A 16,969-nucleotide genomic window follows, 5' to 3' on the forward strand; every position below is an offset into this window, starting at 1 on the left:
CTGCTTCCAGGGTTTATTTCTAACCCTGTAACTCTCAAGGGGTGAAAAGCTGATGTCATCATGCTCATATAAATAATAAAAGGCCATAAATCTCTCCCTGTAAATGCCGTCTACTTTATGTTAACTATAGGCTGGTTAATGTTTTAAAATTGGAGGCCTACAAATGATTGTGTGCATGTTGAGACATATTATGTCTGGAAATATTTTATTTTATATTCTGCATGGTACAGTACATTTAGCTGAGCACAGCAAGCAAAAATACACATCTCAATATAATATTTTCATTTCATGAAGATCATGTGACTGCGAGGTCATGCAGCGCACAGTGGGTCAGGGGTAAATAATGTTGTTCGGTTCAGATGGAGGCTTGTAAACCCAGAACTGGACTTTCAGCTGACTGGAGAGGGATGCTCAAGGGTGCTAACAGCTCCAAGAATGACATCACGGTCATATGATGTGGAGGTGTGTGACTGTTGCAATTAGAGCACTGTATTGCTGTATGTATAACAACGTCATAATACATTTTATCACACATTACCAACACTGGCTACATGAATCTGGTTGTGTTCCTATTCTTAGGCACCAGTGTGATAAGTTTGAAGGTGAAAAGAGCAGAATCTCAAAATATAGTTATATAATCGGAAACTTTGAACCATTGTATGTCAATGAAAAACAGATGGCTGCATCTTATTTATTTGTAGCTTGCTTTCATTTTACATACATTTTGAAAGTTACTACTCATGTTAGAATGTTTGCATGGTCATTTTCCATCTGTTGTTAAAGCAACAATTTAATAACGCCAGGGTGTGAATGGGGGCGATGCAAGATCTGATCCCCAGTGCTGATGATGGAAACTTTTCATAAAGTACAAGCTTTACACTCAACGATATTTGTCTCGTGCAGTCACAGGTGGTTCCTGCACTCCAAAGCAAAACAAACAAGTAGGTATTTTATGTTATTTATTGCAGTGGAAACTAGCCTAATTGCTATTCTGTGTGTGTACATCATAAAATGTCATTTTTAATAACATACCAATAACTTTTATACATTTAGCACCTCAGATAGAATGTAATTTAACTTTAAACTATTTTCATACTTTTGTTGGATTTTACTTTCCTACACTACTACATTATCGCTATGGTGCTGGACTGCTATGGTGTTGCTATAGGAAAAATACAGAACCTTGATTGATCATTTAATTCTGAATACAAACACTCCCATAAAAACACTCAACATCGGCAACTCCTCAAAGTTTCTGAGGCAGCACTGGAGGTAGTTGGAGCAGCTGGCAAATGCCATTGCACTCTGGCCCATGTTGCTCTTCCAGGAAGTACCTGAGGCCTCTGGCAGCGAAGTTGGAGGGGCCTTTGGGGGTCTTGGTGGAGTGAATCTGGGGGTCAGTGAGGTAAGTCAGCCCTTTGCCATTGGCTGTCACCCACCCTGTAAAAAAATGCGTTGATGATGCGTTCACAATTAAGAACAAACATATATACTGTATATGTATACCTTTAAATGACAATATTAAGAATACACCAGGAGTCTGTGATTTCAGTGACACACACACACACACACACACACACACACACACACACACACACACACACACACACACACACACACACGCACACCTACACACACACACAAACACACCTTGCAGGTCTACAACAACTTCCTGGTAGTCAGAGAGCAGGTAGGTAAAGTGTCCAAAGGCGAGGCCATATTCTGTAGCCTGGAAATGCTTGTCCTTCTTTCCAGTGTTGTTGGTCAGTTTGACAAAGTCTCCAAGCATGTAGGGCTCAACTGTTACACAGCCCGCAATCTGATTTCCATTCAGAATCTATTCACAATTACAGAAAACAAGAGGGAAACATTGAAAGCCCGTCTTTGTATGCAACCTATTAACATGGCTGTATAATATAATCTTCTCCTGTCATCCAATGGCTTTACTATGTCTCCAAATGGACATTACATGTGGTGTTCAGTGTTCTGCCACTCCTCAAAGTACTCACCAGGGCAAGTGTTGTAGTCTTAACATTGTGTATCATTTCAAAAGGCCAGGCCAGAATTGTAAATTTAATTTTTAAATTGTTTTGGGCTAGTTCTTTCAGGGGAGTGCAGAGACAATACTTGCCGCTAAGCTATTATTTGTATCATTATTTCCCATGTCCCCCCTTTAACAGCTCATAGTGCATTATAGACTAATAACTAATAAGTATTGGCTCCACTACAGTGAGTAGAGAGTATATATGTCTGGCTTTAAACTGACAACTGGAGGGTGTACTGGGATTAGAGTTGAATTTCACAGATCCAAGGCTGCTGCAGGCTATTCTGCACTCTGCTGTCTCTAAATGATGTATTTGTGTACGGGGTCCTATTAAAGTGGCAATTATGAATGATGTCATTTTAATACTAATGCAACATCTGATACATCTACTTTCCCCAAATGAAGTGAAACTTAACACATATATTTTATGTTTGCCGTGTTCTTTAGGATTTGGCCTCACCAACAGTGCTTCCGAGGGAATGAAGAAGATCTGAGCCATCACTTCCTTGTCGTACAGACTCTTGTTGAACGCAGTCACATAGTGCTGGGCTGTCATCTGTCTCTCCACATCTTTCAGGTGAAACTGGATCTCCTTAGGCTTCAAGTAGTCTTTCCCCACATAACTAAGGACATAAATACACAGACAAAGTGAAACTCAAAGTCATTATGTTCAGGTTCAGGTTGTCCCTAGAATGTGCAGCTGCATACCTGCTTAACCTTTCCTCCTGGTGTAAAAACTGCACCCATATTGCCGCTCTCTGCATCATCTTTCAGAGGACAAACTAGATTTACAAATGAACTCAGCATCTGTTGATGTACTCACTGCATGGCTTTGGTCTCTGAGCTAGGCAGCCCACTGACAGGCACACAAACAGGACGAGGGCTCTCATGCTGTCTGATGGTAGATACACCTTTCCTCTGCGCACAGATGCAAATATGCTGCTGCGTGAGAGCGCTCGCTTCCTTATAAAGAAGCCTGGGGAGGCTCCCACTCTGATTCCACTGCCAGGTTTTCTTTTGAGTCCAGTAGCTTTAACACTTCTCTTGTCAGAATAAACAGACACCATTGGTAATAATATGGGAGTGTCCCTGTGACTGATAGCACAGCTTTTAACAGATGTTTCAGCTTTGAATCTGGCCTGAGAAGTTTATGTCATGTCATCTCCTCTCTCTCCCAGTCCCTGCTAATTTAGGCAAAAACCCCCGAAAACGTTATATGTATACCTTTGACCTTTGACTTCGAGGGAAATGTCAAATCAACTTCAACGTGTTTCCTAAAAATGCGGGGATGTTGATTTATCAATTGTTATAGCCATGTTAATTAATTGGCAATTTATTGCATGAAGTCGTCATGCCTCACTTTTGCCGTACTGTTACAATGCTGTATATTGCATGTCAGCATTACACACAGACACAAGGTGAAATATATGAATTTTATTTTTATTTTTATAAGCTTATCAATAAAAATGACATGTGGTCACACATCAGCATCTTTTGTTAGCTTTTTAATACATTGTCAATATGAAAATAGACAGAAATATGAAAAAAAAATGATTGATGTCATGTCTGAGATGCTCCAGATGCTTGGAATTACACGTTATTGCAGAGTAAATGTGATGTATACCACTGCACTTTTTTTTTTTTTTTTTTCAAATCATGAGTTAAAGGAGGCCCTCAGAGCTTGTTATTAAGGAACACGCTGAGAAAGTCTGTCTGCTCTTCATCAGCCCTCATCTCTTCATCCAGGCAGAAGTCTGGAGGGTTGAGCTGACCGGGGTCTGATATCCCAAGGACGTTGTTCAAGAAGCTAGTAAACAGAAAGACGGAGACACAATGACCACTTGGCCCGATGCAAACAGTTCTGATTTTCAAAAGTCACAATGTCCTTCCTGCCCTTTAGAGTGATTTTTACAGTGTTGATGTTAACTCACCTTGTCACCACCCATCCATACTGGCTAGTGTGGGCCACAGTGCTTATAGGAACACAACCAAATTCAGTGACTGTGGACATGAACTTTCCTGTTAGGCCAGAGATAAAAAAACGAATCTATTATTAGACTGGGACGGATGGATAGACAGTTCAGGCATTTTCATACCATTACATGCTCTCTAACCTGTTTTGTCGGGCAGATCTCCCGTCCAAGTGTTGACCAGGAGTCCTTCTCCAGGTCCAGACGAGCTGCCCAGAACATACTGGCCCAGCAGAGACGCATCTTTTGGGATTGCCATAGGGTGGAAGTCTGTCTTCAGAGGCTTTTTCTTGCATGTGCGGTCATGTTCGTTAATCTCATACATGGTTTTCTGGTGGATGAAAGTTGTGGGATTAGGGTGACAATTGCTTATTTGAATTCATATCATGTTTTTTCTTCTTTTACACTTATATACACAACATAATTATTTCTTGTGCATATAGATTGAATACCATTTAAGTCCATGATGAGTGAGAGGGAGGGACTAGCATGTGGTGAACTGCAGCACATGACTTGTGATATAATCACATTTTATGCTCACAAACCTTCTTGTCTGGTTGTGCTGCCTCAGCTAACTAATGATTCTGCATGTGAATTTATCAACAAAAAGTGAGGAGTTCTAATGCTATTTTGAAGCACAGGACCATTATCGTTTACACTACAAGTTGATATTAAATATTATAATTTCTCTAAATTATGCTATTGTCATGTTACATTACTAAGCACTTAAATCTGTATATTCACACGTTACATATTTTGACCCAGACAGAAAAATATGGTTACTGTGAACTCTGACATATTGACATTTAAGATTATGGTTGAGTGGATAACCGAAGGACCACTCCATATGTAAATCATTTGCAAGGTCCACATACAATTTGTACTCCCATAATAAAGCCTCACTGCACTTCTGCACAGCAACTTGGCAAACGGCAACTCCTATCATTGCTCCATTGTATGGAAGCCCATCGCAACTTTTATTGAAATAATAATGTAAACTTAAAAAATGAAAATGTAATTTCCCACAATAGCATTATAGTTGTCCACATAAGCGTGTGTATGTGACGCACGTACCGGACTTGCAGTTTACTACAACATAAACACACTCCTTATTGCACGCTAAGAGCAGCTGATGTAGTGTAAAGTCTGCAATAGTCCACACAGGGCCGGTAGGAGAGATGGTTGATGGGTCAAACAAACACAGGACCCAGTAGACTGCCGTTCATGTCTCTTGCGCAACGTTGACCCGTCAATCGTAAATCACATCAGTCATTAGTCAAGTGACTCGTTTGTCACTTGCTAGTCACATGAGTTGTTAATTAGTCAAGCTTACGCCAACCAGGCTCTTTTCCTGACCCTAAGTAAGTGTGTTTGCTGTCTAAACCTAAATGTCCTTTGAAGACGGAAGTTAATTTTGAAAAGACACAATGCATGTAACGAGTGTACATTGACACGCCGTCCCTGACACAACCTAGCCCGACGCTAGAGGGTGCGTAGTGTGTCACAGTTCGAAGTCTTAAAGCACTGACCAAGCTGCGTATTTGGGGAATTGGGTTCACAATGTGTGACCATTGATAAAGAAATATAGTTACTGCGCTTACAACATGCAACAAATTAAATGAAATAAAAACAATAACATATTCAATCAGAATTTGGATTTATACCCCTCAGTTTCTTCAAATTTTAGAAATTGAGTCTAGATTGTGAGTACACTCTAGCTGTAGATCTTGGTGCTTCTAATTCAATAAAATTATTTTTCTTGTACTTTTCACTTCTAATCAGGAGCGACTTCACTCCAACACAAATATTTAGGACACTCATGTCAGTGCTCTGGTCACCTCTCTGTACAGCAGAAGCGCGTCATAGGTGAATGACTTATTCTCGTAAGCGCCCAGCTCCATGATCCGGATCCGTTGTCCCAGTGCATCGTACAGGTATCTGCCGTAAGTCCACAGCTTTTCATTCTGTGTGGACTGGAGAAAGACCATGTGAGTGAGTGAGTTTACATCTCCCTCTTTCACATACTGTAAATGTGCTTAGTCATGCTCAGGTCAGGTACTGATTTTGTATGCTTACATAACACAACTCAGAAACAATTGAACACTCACCACAGAGAGGCTTCCGCTCAGAAGAGGAGGACTTGCTGTGTTATGGAAGAAGATGCGTGCAATTATTGAACAAAAGCACACATTTGACACAGTAACATTACAAGTCTGATCACTGTCTAATTCAGCATTGGATAACATTGAGTATTGAGAAAGCATAACATGTCTTAATTAAGAAATAAGAGCTGAGAAATCTGTTATTGTACTTACAGCATGGGTGAGGGCCCTGAGCCAGGCAGCCTGCCAGCAAACATGTTAAAACTACTAAGAGCATCATACTTCAGGGTTCCATGCTCCAGACAGCCACAAACACTCTGGTACTTGAAGGGAAAGTCACTTCCTTATAAATACGACCAGAGGCTCCAGGAGGAAGTCCTGCTTCCAGGGTTTATTTCTAACCCTGTAACTCTCAAGGGGTGAAAAGCTGATGTCATCATGCTCATATAAATAATAAAAGGCCATAAATCTCTCCCTGTAAATGCCGTCTACTTTATGTTAACTATAGGCTGGTTAATGTTTTAAAATTGGAGGCCTACAAATGATTGTGTGCATGTTGAGACATATTATGTCTGGAAATATTTTATTTTATATTCTGCATGGTACAGTACATTTAGCTGAGCACAGCAAGCAAAAATACACATCTCAATATAATATTTTCATTTCATGAAGATCATGTGACTGCGAGGTCATGCAGCGCACAGTGGGTCAGGGGTAAATAATGTTGTTCGGTTCAGATGGAGGCTTGTAAACCCAGAACTGGACTTTCAGCTGACTGGAGAGGGATGCTCAAGGGTGCTAACAGCTCCAAGAATGACATCACGGTCATATGATGTGGAGGTGTGTGACTGTTGCAATTAGAGCACTGTATTGCTGTATGTATAACAACGTCATAATACATTTTATCACACATTACCAACACTGGCTACATGAATCTGGTTGTGTTCCTATTCTTAGGCACCAGTGTGATAAGTTTGAAGGTGAAAAGAGCAGAATCTCAAAATATAGTTACATAATCGGAAACTTTGAACCATTGTATGTCAATGAAAAACAGATGGCTGCATCTTATTTATTTGTAGCTTGCTTTCATTTTACATACATTTTGAAAGTTACTACTCATGTTAGAATGTTTGCATGGTCATTTTCCATCTGTTGTTAAAGCAACAATTTAATAACGCCAGGGTGTGAATGGGGGCGATGCAAGATCTGATCCCCAGTGCTGATGATGGAAACTTTTCATAAAGTACAAGCTTTACACTCAACGATATTTGTCTCGTGCAGTCACAGGTGGTTCCTGCACTCCAAAGCAAAACAAACAAGTAGGTATTTTATGTTATTTATTGCAGTGGAAACTAGCCTAATTGCTATTCTGTGTGTGTACATCATAAAATGTCATTTTTAATAACATACCAATAACTTTTATACATTTAGCACCTCAGATAGAATGTAATTTAACTTTAAACTATTTTCATACTTTTGTTGGATTTTACTTTCCTACACTACTACATTATCGCTATGGTGCTGGACTGCTATGGTGTTGCTATAGGAAAAATACAGAACCTTGATTGATCATTTAATTCTGAATACAAACACTCCCATAAAAACACTCAACATCGGCAACTCCTCAAAGTTTCTGAGGCAGCACTGGAGGTAGTTGGAGCAGCTGGCAAATGCCATTGCACTCTGGCCCATGTTGCTCTTCCAGGAAGTACCTGAGGCCTCTGGCAGCGAAGTTGGAGGGGCCTTTGGGGGTCTTGGTGGAGTGAATCTGGGGGTCAGTGAGGTAAGTCAGCCCTTTGCCATTGGCTGTCACCCACCCTGTAAAAAAATGCGTTGATGATGCGTTCACAATTAAGAACAAACATATATACTGTATATGTATACCTTTAAATGACAATATTAAGAATACACCAGGAGTCTGTGATTTCAGTGACACACACACACACACACACACACACACACACACACACACACACACACACACACGCACACCTACACACACACACAAACACACCTTGCAGGTCTACAACAACTTCCTGGTAGTCAGAGAGCAGGTAGGTAAAGTGTCCAAAGGCGAGGCCATATTCTGTAGCCTGGAAACGCTTGTCCTTCTTTCCAGTGTTGTTGGTCAGTTTGACAAAGTCTCCAAGCATGTAGGGCTCAACTGTTACACAGCCCGCAATCTGATTTCCATTCAGAATCTATTCACAATTACAGAAAACAAGAGGGAAACATTGAAAGCCCGTCTTTGTATGCAACCTATTAACATGGCTGTATAATATAATCTTCTCCTGTCATCCAATGGCTTTACTATGTCTCCAAATGGACATTACATGTGGTGTTCAGTGTTCTGCCACTCCTCAAAGTACTCACCAGGGCAAGTGTTGTAGTCTTAACATTGTGTATCATTTCAAAAGGCCAGGCCAGAATTGTAAATTTAATTTTTAAATTGTTTTGGGCTAGTTCTTTCAGGGGAGTGCAGAGACAATACTTGCCGCTAAGCTATTATTTGTATCATTATTTCCCATGTCCCCCCTTTAACAGCTCATAGTGCATTATAGACTAATAACTAATAAGTATTGGCTCCACTACAGTGAGTAGAGAGTATATATGTCTGGCTTTAAACTGACAACTGGAGGGTGTACTGGGATTAGAGTTGAATTTCACAGATCCAAGGCTGCTGCAGGCTATTCTGCACTCTGCTGTCTCTAAATGATGTATTTGTGTACGGGGTCCTATTAAAGTGGCAATTATGAATGATGTCATTTTAATACTAATGCAACATCTGATACATCTACTTTCCCTAAATGAAGTGAAACTTAACACATATATTTTATGTTTGCCGTGTTCTTTAGGATTTGGCCTCACCAACAGTGCTTCCGAGGGAATGAAGAAGATCTGAGCCATCACTTCCTTGTCGTACAGACTCTTGTTGAACGCAGTCACATAGTGCTGGGCTGTCATCTGTCTCTCCACATCTTTCAGGTGAAACTGGATCTCCTTAGGCTTCAAGTAGTCTTTCCCCACATAACTAAGGACATAAATACACAGACAAAGTGAAACTCAAAGTCATTATGTTCAGGTTCAGGTTGTCCCTAGAATGTGCAGCTGCATACCTGCTTAACCTTTCCTCCTGGTGTAAAAACTGCACCCATATTGCCGCTCTCTGCGTTCCCTCCATCCCCATCGGCTTCCCGATGTAAGCACAAGTCTCCCTGGCTGTCCACAGTCCTGTGGCTTTGGAGAACTTTAAATGAAGAGCACCTAATAGACATGACAGTCAGAGATTAGCAGACAGTTGCAATCAATGTTCTATTCACAAGGTCCAGAGTGTAAGATTTAGGAGGCTCTATTAGCAGACATGGAATATAATATTCATGACTATGTTTTCATTACTGTATAATGTGAAAATAAGAATCGTGTTTTTGTCAGCTTAGAATGAGCCCTTCATATCTACATAGGAAGCCTGTCTCTCCACCATGTTGCAGTTCTCCAACACGCTTTGTACTGATGATAAAGACAAATTTCAACAACTTTGGGAATTCAAACTTACTGTGGGCAGTTCTGTGTGTCTTAAGTTTGAATTGTGTTTCGTCACTATGAAGTCTCTTCAGCAGACATTCATGGCAAACTCCAGCCAGTAGGGCTTGGTAATCCTGCTGTGATAACAAATAGGGAGTCTCTGGGACCACTTCAGCTACAGTGCTGTGCTTCAGGCAGCTGTAGCACAAGGGGTTCTTCATTTGAGGGGCAATTACGTTTTCTGATGAAGTTACTTCACTGTGTTGGTCTCCACTTTGATGCTCCTCCAGCATCTCAAATGAACTCCCTGTGGAGGTTTCAGTGGAAGCACACTGTTCTGGTGCAAACTGGGAAACTGTGGTTGCTGAAGAGTTCTTGGTAGCGGGTTTTACAGATACTGAGTCAACTTCAGTGTGCATATTTGGGTTAACATTAAGGCTCTCCAGAGGTCGTGGCTTGAACAAGTCTCCGGATTCCCCTCCAGATGTCTGGTTTTTGTGCGTGGGATCATGAGCTGAATCATTGGTTTCCGAATCAAGGGTTTCCAAGAGGAAGAAGCTCCTATCAGACTCTGGTAACTTGCTGCTTTGGCTGGTTCCTGCTTTTGATAGGCTGCTTGGCTGAGGTTTTCTGATTGTGGGAGAGTTCAGGTCAGTTGTAATTTTCTCCCATGACGACTGGGAACCAAAACTGTCATTGAGTGAGCTGGAGTTTGTTCCGAGAACTAGCTGGGATAAAGATTGTGCTGCTCCCTCAGATGCTGGCGGTCTTGGCGCCACACCGTCAGTCATCCAACCCTCCTCAGTGCCCAGTGTCTCTATTCCAGCTTGTATCACTTCAAACTTCTCTGAATCACCACTAGCATTGGAAGAGGAAGTGGCAGGTATTACATATCTCGGGACAGTTTGGGAACTGATTGCAGACTTGTTTTCATCAGCAAAATGAAGAATGCTGTCTGACCGACCATCAACCTCAGTGGTCAGACAGCTCTGATTACGTGCATTTGCTTCACGTTCAACAGCCCTACTTCCTGTGAAGCTGCTGCTGCTGGGCCTAGGAGACCCTGAACTGCTCAGGGAGAAGTTCTGCCATGAAGAACCAAGGTTATCTGTGCTTCCTAGAGTGGTACACAGGTCAGACTTCTGAGGTGGGTGCACAGCAGTTGATTTTGAACTGTATTTCTGTTGTGGCTCCTCTCCTTTGGGTGACGCTTTGCAGGCCTCAGTGCTACATTCTGTGTTGAGTGTACCAATGGTTGTCCCCATTGCAGTTATACACAACCTCGCCCCATCTATCACGTCCTGGGTCCTCTTACAGTTTGTGTTGGTTGTCTCACACAGTGATGCATGATACTTTTGGAATCTCTGCATCACCTTGGCGAAGCCTTTCAGAGTGAAACTCACCAATGTGTCTTTGATGTTTCTGTAGCTGTCAGGGATAAAAGATCCCTTGTCTGAATTAAGGAAAGGCTCCACTCCTAACAGAAGCTTGACTTGGGCGACCAGATGCATGATTTCAGCACAGAGGCCATCTTTGTCTTGAGTATCTGCATTGCAGTAATCATAGAAATTTGCTAAAGCTTTTTGGCAAGCTTGAGTTGCCTGTGCCACAACCTCCGGAGGAGTGCCGAGCCATTTGTGGGCGACAGTGAGGGAATAGGCAGCCTTCAGGAAGGTGTGAAGCTCCTGCTTGCTGGTGACCAGCTCGCCCTCTGCTTTGGTGAGCAGGCCGATTGAAAATGCTTCTTTAGCCTGCAGGAGGAAAGACTGCCGTTGAGAGGCAGGGCACTCCACTGAGAAATTGTACGATAACAAGCAGGTCCCTTGAGTTGCCTGAAGAGAAAAATAAAATGAATAAAAATAATAATTAAATTAAATTAAAGCAGCAATAAGTAAGATTTAGACCTCAGAATAGGGATGTCATGAGAAGCGATACTTTAGTACCAAGTCTACCAAGGCAAAATTCTTAATCAGCTACATTGTGAACGACAAATCTGTGTTGAAATTGACAGGAGGAGAGCTAGTAACGTTAGCTGTCAGTAGGCAGCACGGCAAGACAGGTTGGCTAAATAGCGGAGCTAACAGTCAACATTAACAGAGGTTGCATCGAGTGAAATAACGATGCGTTCTAAGTCTATTCAGTAAAAATGAGTATTGGGCAAAGGTAAATTATAACATTATGGTGATGTGTTCAAATGTAATCTTGTAACATTTAGTTTTTGGAGAGAATCTTGAGGTGGATTATCAGTGATTAATAATGAATTAGAAAAAAAACGTGGAATCTAATTGGGTATCGAGATTCATGGAATTTCACTGGTATTGTTTTTGACTACTGAATTTCTAGTATCGGGACATCACTACTTTAGAAAACTTTTGGAAAGGATTTCATCATTTTATTATTATGATTTATGTCAGGCAACAGTGAGCCGTGGCAACGACCCGTCATTAGAAAGGCTTACCACATTGGTCAACACATAGAGGGAAGTGTACTGGCTGTACACCACCGCCATCTTTGCTGCGTGAGCCGCTGAGAGAAGACGATGACTCCTGTCACCAAGTAAAGACTGCTCCAAACAATCAGACAGACATAGACAAGAAATTACACAAAGCTTGCAATATTTAAAAGAATAAAAAAAAACATTATTATGTGTCAGATAAACTTACCAAATCAATATCTGGATTAGTCCTAAAAGCTTGGAAGTCCCCATCATTCATAGACACCAATATGTTGGCCAGTATGCCAAGAGAGGTTCCAATGCCCTATAAAAGGTACAGACATGCAGAGCAAAGATTTTTGTGGGGATGTTGTGCATGTTTACAAGCTCATAATATGGCAACTGTGATGGCAATAATGAGGTTGCATCTGGGCTACCTTTTTATCAGGTTGAGGAAGTGCGTAGTAGCCAACCAGAGAGGCCCAGATTAGCTCTGCAGCCTCAAGCCACAGGCCTGACACAGAGCAGAAAACAGCCACGGTATCAGTGTATCAGCGGAGTAAACTCTCTTCTTTCATTCAGGAAAAAAAGACTTACCCAGCTTTTGCAAAATCATCCCACGTACTTGAACACTAACGGCCTGCACAAGGGCCCTGTCACTTTCAGAGTGGTACACCCAACAACCTGTATAAGAAAGCAAAGATTTGCTTTTTATTTAGCTTGAAAGAAACATTATAACAGATCGTTAAAAGGCAATATGAATGTCATAGCACCCACCGGTGGCTCCGCTGTTGTTAATCAGACTGCTCAGAATGTATTCTGCCTTCTGTAGTTTGCCTGTAGGGAAGATGATTGTAATGTTTATCCAGCTCTGTATCTCTTTAATGGCAATTGTGTAATGATGATTTTCACATTTCATTTTATGAGTTTGCATATTATTTCCCAAAACAAGGATCAGGATGATTTATGAAGTGTGAACTCATCCATTCACATTTATTTAGAGCCAGTGGCTCCCCATAAAACTAAGAATCTTATTGAAGTACGCTCCCCTCCATCACACTGCACCAGAGTTAAAGTAGACCCTGGCCTGCCGTATGACCAGCTGGGGGGCCACAGGGGTGTCAGGGTGGCGTCTGTGGAGCAGCTTGGTGATCTTCAGCAGCCGGCTGGACTCGTCTGTCCAGTAGAGGAAGCGGTCGACTAAGAAGACCGCCGCCAGTGCCGTGCGTGCCTCCTGAGCCACGATGGAAGCCTTTAGAACGGCCTGGCAACACAGCAAACATAAACATAGGTAATTTCCGTTAAGTAACAACACGAGGAAACCATCACTTAGCCGTGTCATTATTACCAAGAGCTGAGATAGGTGCTTGCTGATGAGGTCACTGAGGTTGGTCTTGTCGTCGGCACTGACTGACTCCTTATACTGCCACTTCTCTGGCACAAAAGGCCATTTCATATCCATTGCCTCCTGCAGGAGAGAGGCCAGCTCCGCACACAGCGAGTCTACAGGAAATAGGTCATAGTCATAAATAGTCATCAATCCAACTAAAGTGTGTGGCAATGCAAAGATTAACTGGCCTAAGAACTTTGAAACCAAACGTGTTAAGAAAACTGACAATACTTGATAAACTTTTGCAAACTTTGCAGGAGAGAATAATTTCACTTAAAGCTACACTAGAAACTTTTTACCCCAAACTCCATGTTGGATCCATTGAGTAAAGAGTGCTTTTGTCCCTCACTCTCAACACAAACCATGTCTTAAAACATAAATGTTCTCTTTACACAAATCCCAATCAGACTTCCTCCCATGCCCAAAATGAAGATTTAACAAATGGCACCATCTTCTGTCTGACCTCTGCAGCTACAGTAGTGAAGCCTCTCTGCCTCAGTGGGCTGGGTCGACTGTTGAGCTGCTGTCACTGCTCCGAGGCACTCCTGCAGTAAATCCCCCACCTCCTGGCTGTCCATTCTGGTAAACAGATGCTGTAGCTGTAGACTGGGATGAACAGATTTCCCCCTTTCTTGGCCTCTTCACCTCTATTCCTGTATTAAAGTGATTCAAAGAGGGGGAATCCCACGGAAAGACCAGGCTGCTGTTGAGAAAGGATGGCACCATCAGGTCTGCTTGTAATAATGAATACCACACAACAAATAAACACAGAACACTGAAACTGCTCAGAAGATTATTTCAATAGTATTATTGTCGCATGAATTATTGAAATGTATTCATCCCTTCATTCACACCTATTTATGCATTTACTCATTAATTCACTCATTTGTTCTGCTTTTTTTATTACTGCTGCCACAAATATCATTAATGCCTCAATACTTTTATGCCCAAATGGACCCCACACAGCAGCTTCCCTACAACAGTTATTCACCACACATCTTGTTATCCATGCACATACAGTTGTGTGAAAAAGTGTTTGCCCCCTTCCTGATTTCTTTGCATGTTTGTCACACTTAAATGTTTCAGATCATCAAACACATTTTTACATTAGACAAAGATAACACAAGTAAACACAAAATGCAGTTTTTAAATGAAGGTTTTTATTATTAAGGGGAAAAAAAATCCAAACCTACATGGCCCTGTGTGAAAAAGTGATTGCCCCCTAAACCTAATAACTGGTTGGGCCACCCTTAGCAGCAACAACTGCAATCAAGCGTTTGCGATAACTGGCAATGAGTCTTTTACAGCGCTGTAGAGGAATTTTGGCCCACTCATCTTTGCAGAATTGTTGTAATTCAGCCACATTGGAGGGTTTTCGAGCATAAACCGCCTTTTTAAGGTCATGCCACAGCATCTCAATCGGATTCAGGTCGGGACTTTGACTAGGCCACTCCAAAGTCTTCATTTTGTTTTTCTTAAGCCATTCAGAGGTGGACTTGCTGGTGTGTTTTGGATCATTGTCCTGCTGCAGAACCCAAGTGCGCTTCAGCTTGAGGTCACGAACAGATGGCCGGACATTCTCCTTCAGGATTTTTTGGTAGACAGCAGAATTCATGGTTCCATTTACCACAGCAAGTCTTCCAGGTCCTGAAGCAGCAAAACAGCCCCAGACCATCACACTACCACCACCATATTTTACTGTTGGTATGATGTTCCTTTTCTGAAATGCCGTGTTACTTTTACGCCAGATGTAATGGGACATACACCTTCCAAAAAGTTCAACTCGTCTCGTCAGTCCACAGAGTATTTTCCCAAAAGTCTTGGGGATCATCAAGATGTTTTCTGGCAAAACTGAGACGAGCCTTTATGTTCTTTTTGCTCAGCAGTGGTTTTCGTCTTGGAACTCTGCCATGCAGGCCATTTTTGCCCAGTCTCTTTCTTATGGTGGCGTCATGAACACTGACCTTAATTGAGGCAAGTGAGGCCTGCAGTTCTTTGGATGTTGTTCTGGGGTCTTTTGTGACCTCTTGGATGAGTCGTCGCTGCGCTCTTGGGGTAATTTTGGTCGGCCGGCCACTCCTGGGAAGGTTCACCACTGTTCCATGTTTTCGCCATTTGTGGATAATGGCTCTCACTGTGGTTCACTGGAGTCCCAAAGCTTTAGAAATGGCTTTGTAACCTTTTCCAGACTGATAGATCTCAATTACTTTGATAAACCACAGTTAATTTATGTTTTAACAGGGGGGGGGCGGGGGGGGGGGGGGGGGGGGGGCAATCACCTTTTCACACAGGGCCATGTAGGTTTGGATTTTTTTTCCCCCCTTAATAATAAAAACCTTCATTTAAAAACTGCATTTTGTGTTTACTTGTGTTATCTTTGTCTAATATTTAAATTTGTTTGATGATCTGAAACATTTAAGTGTGACAAACATGCAAAAAAATAAGAAATCAGGAAGGGGGCTTTTTCACACAACTGTATACAGTTAATCTCTGTTTCAGTATTCCGTATGTCATTTCTGTGTCTTTGTTGTTGCAAAAAACAAACCATAGTATAATAATATTTAAAAAAAAATCAATACATACAAATCTCAATAAATAATAAAAAAGATATCATGACAAAAAGAAAACCAATCTCTGTTTCTTTAATGGTGCTTTCAGAGTTTCAATCTGTCCATTTAACAACCAGTGAACCAGAGTCTCAGTTAATGAAATGTTGATATTTATCATAAAGATGTTATGTACAAACATTTGTAAAAGTTATTTTAAGGGTATGAAGTGAAGTGACCATAGAGAAAACACACAATATTATGGATTACGTGACCTACGATGTTTAGGACATTTCAGATGTACGAATACCACACAGCGAGTGTAGCCTGCCCTACTGAACACTGACAATCAAAAAGTTTACTTTTCAAAACTCTGTCTTTTACTATTATGTCTGCTTGATGAAACACTATTTTCATAACAGCACCTACCGTGTCTTCAAGTTCTCCTCTTCTTCCTGGTCGGGCAGGACTACACACTGCTGCCTTTACATGCCATCGGACATATCACAACTCCAATTTGAGTTATTCCGCGAGTCCTTGCACTCTGATGTGTGATTATGTAGTTCTGAAACTGACTGCATTTTCCACATATCAGCAATGTGTTGTAAAAAAATATTTTATATTATTTTGGCCATGCTTTTAGCTGTTTAGGGTTATCACCTATTTAATCCCGCATGACTTGAACGCAACATGTGACGTTATGAAGGGAGCTACTCTACTCTGTAGCAACAGGTATAGGCTGCCGCTGCTGTACAATATATAAAATATGTAATTAATGTGTAATAAAATTGATTAACCTAATCAAACACCAATGCAACTTTCCTCTAGTCCAGCCTACTTCTCATGTAGTGTTATGAATATGTATTTGTTTATTAATTAACACATGCGCGAATTCCCCAATCTACCACTGCAGCAGCTGTTTGCCTCTTGTTTACTGAAATAAAAACAAAACAAGTGTTAT

General features: G+C 41.4%; 3 protein-coding genes across 6 annotated transcripts; all 3 read right to left on the reverse strand.

The window, feature by feature from the left end:
• Positions 1-942: 942 nt before the first annotated feature.
• Positions 943-2,811, reverse strand: LOC142945958 (alpha-protein kinase 1-like). The gene is made up of 4 exons (XM_076086897.1): positions 2,753-2,811; positions 2,505-2,667; positions 1,651-1,837; positions 943-1,440 (listed from the first exon to the last, which is right to left on the reverse strand). The coding sequence occupies exons 1-4, from the start codon at positions 2,809-2,811 to the stop codon at positions 1,247-1,249; spliced, it is 603 nt and encodes a 200-aa protein (XP_075943012.1). The 3' UTR covers positions 943-1,246.
• Positions 2,812-3,483: 672 nt separating this feature from the next.
• Positions 3,484-6,398, reverse strand: LOC142946034 (ependymin-2-like). The gene is made up of 6 exons (XM_076087031.1): positions 6,330-6,398; positions 6,123-6,157; positions 5,853-5,987; positions 4,159-4,345; positions 3,976-4,063; positions 3,484-3,851 (listed from the first exon to the last, which is right to left on the reverse strand). The coding sequence occupies exons 1-6, from the start codon at positions 6,394-6,396 to the stop codon at positions 3,719-3,721; spliced, it is 645 nt and encodes a 214-aa protein (XP_075943146.1). The 5' UTR covers positions 6,397-6,398; the 3' UTR covers positions 3,484-3,718.
• Positions 6,399-7,436: 1,038 nt separating this feature from the next.
• On the reverse strand, positions 7,437-16,914 carry alpk1 (alpha-kinase 1). Of its 4 annotated transcripts, none has more exons than XM_076087026.1 (13): positions 16,438-16,914; positions 13,926-14,162; positions 13,138-13,575; positions 12,850-12,909; positions 12,670-12,756; positions 12,510-12,586; positions 12,302-12,397; positions 12,097-12,201; positions 9,670-11,470; positions 9,233-9,380; positions 8,985-9,147; positions 8,131-8,317; positions 7,437-7,934 (listed from the first exon to the last, which is right to left on the reverse strand). In XM_076087026.1, exons 2-13 carry the CDS (start codon positions 14,038-14,040, stop codon positions 7,741-7,743), a joined length of 3,471 nt encoding a protein of 1,156 aa, XP_075943141.1. In that variant the 5' UTR covers positions 14,041-14,162; positions 16,438-16,914; the 3' UTR covers positions 7,437-7,740. The 4 variants fall into 4 exon arrangements, with proteins under 4 accessions (XP_075943141.1, XP_075943140.1, XP_075943142.1 ...); XM_076087025.1 differs by having other exon boundaries at positions 13,926-14,165; XM_076087027.1 differs by lacking the exon at positions 16,438-16,914 and having other exon boundaries at positions 13,138-13,336; positions 13,421-13,575; positions 13,926-14,556.
• Positions 16,915-16,969: the final 55 nt, after the last annotated feature.

The sequence above is a fragment of the Anarhichas minor genome, unplaced genomic scaffold (genome assembly GCF_050575085.1).
Source record: "Anarhichas minor isolate MPS153535 unplaced genomic scaffold, ASM5057508v1 ptg000009l, whole genome shotgun sequence".
Classification (NCBI taxonomy): domain Eukaryota; kingdom Metazoa; phylum Chordata; class Actinopteri; order Perciformes; family Anarhichadidae; genus Anarhichas; species Anarhichas minor.

Excerpts from the sequence above, each read along its gene's own strand:
- LOC142945958 (XM_076086897.1), bottom strand. The coding sequence starts at position 2,811 with ATGATGCAGAGAGCGGCAATATGGGTGCAGTTTTTACACCAGGAGGAA. Across the intron at positions 2,668-2,752 it reads CAGGAGGAAAGGTTAAGCAG|TTATGTGGGGAAAGACTACT; the intron begins GTATGCAGCTGC and ends TTATGTCCTTAG. Across the intron at positions 1,838-2,504 it reads TTCCCTCGGAAGCACTGTTG|ATTCTGAATGGAAATCAGAT; the intron begins GTGAGGCCAAAT and ends AATTGTGAATAG.
- LOC142946034 (XM_076087031.1), bottom strand. The coding sequence starts at position 6,396 with ATGATGCTCTTAGTAGTTTTAACATGTTTGCTGGCAGGCTGCCTGGCT. Across the intron at positions 4,346-5,852 it reads CGCTTCTGCTGTACAGAGAG|AAAACCATGTATGAGATTAA; the intron begins GTGACCAGAGCA and ends TTCATCCACCAG. Across the intron at positions 3,852-3,975 it reads TATGGATGGGTGGTGACAAG|CTTCTTGAACAACGTCCTTG; the intron begins GTGAGTTAACAT and ends TCTGTTTACTAG.
- alpk1 (XM_076087026.1), bottom strand. The coding sequence starts at position 14,040 with ATGGACAGCCAGGAGGTGGGGGATTTACTGCAGGAGTGCCTCGGAGCA. Across the intron at positions 13,576-13,925 it reads TCACTACTGTAGCTGCAGAG|ACTCGCTGTGTGCGGAGCTG; the intron begins GTCAGACAGAAG and ends TATTTCCTGTAG. Across the intron at positions 9,148-9,232 it reads CAGGAGGAAAGGTTAAGCAG|TTATGTGGGGAAAGACTACT; the intron begins GTATGCAGCTGC and ends TTATGTCCTTAG.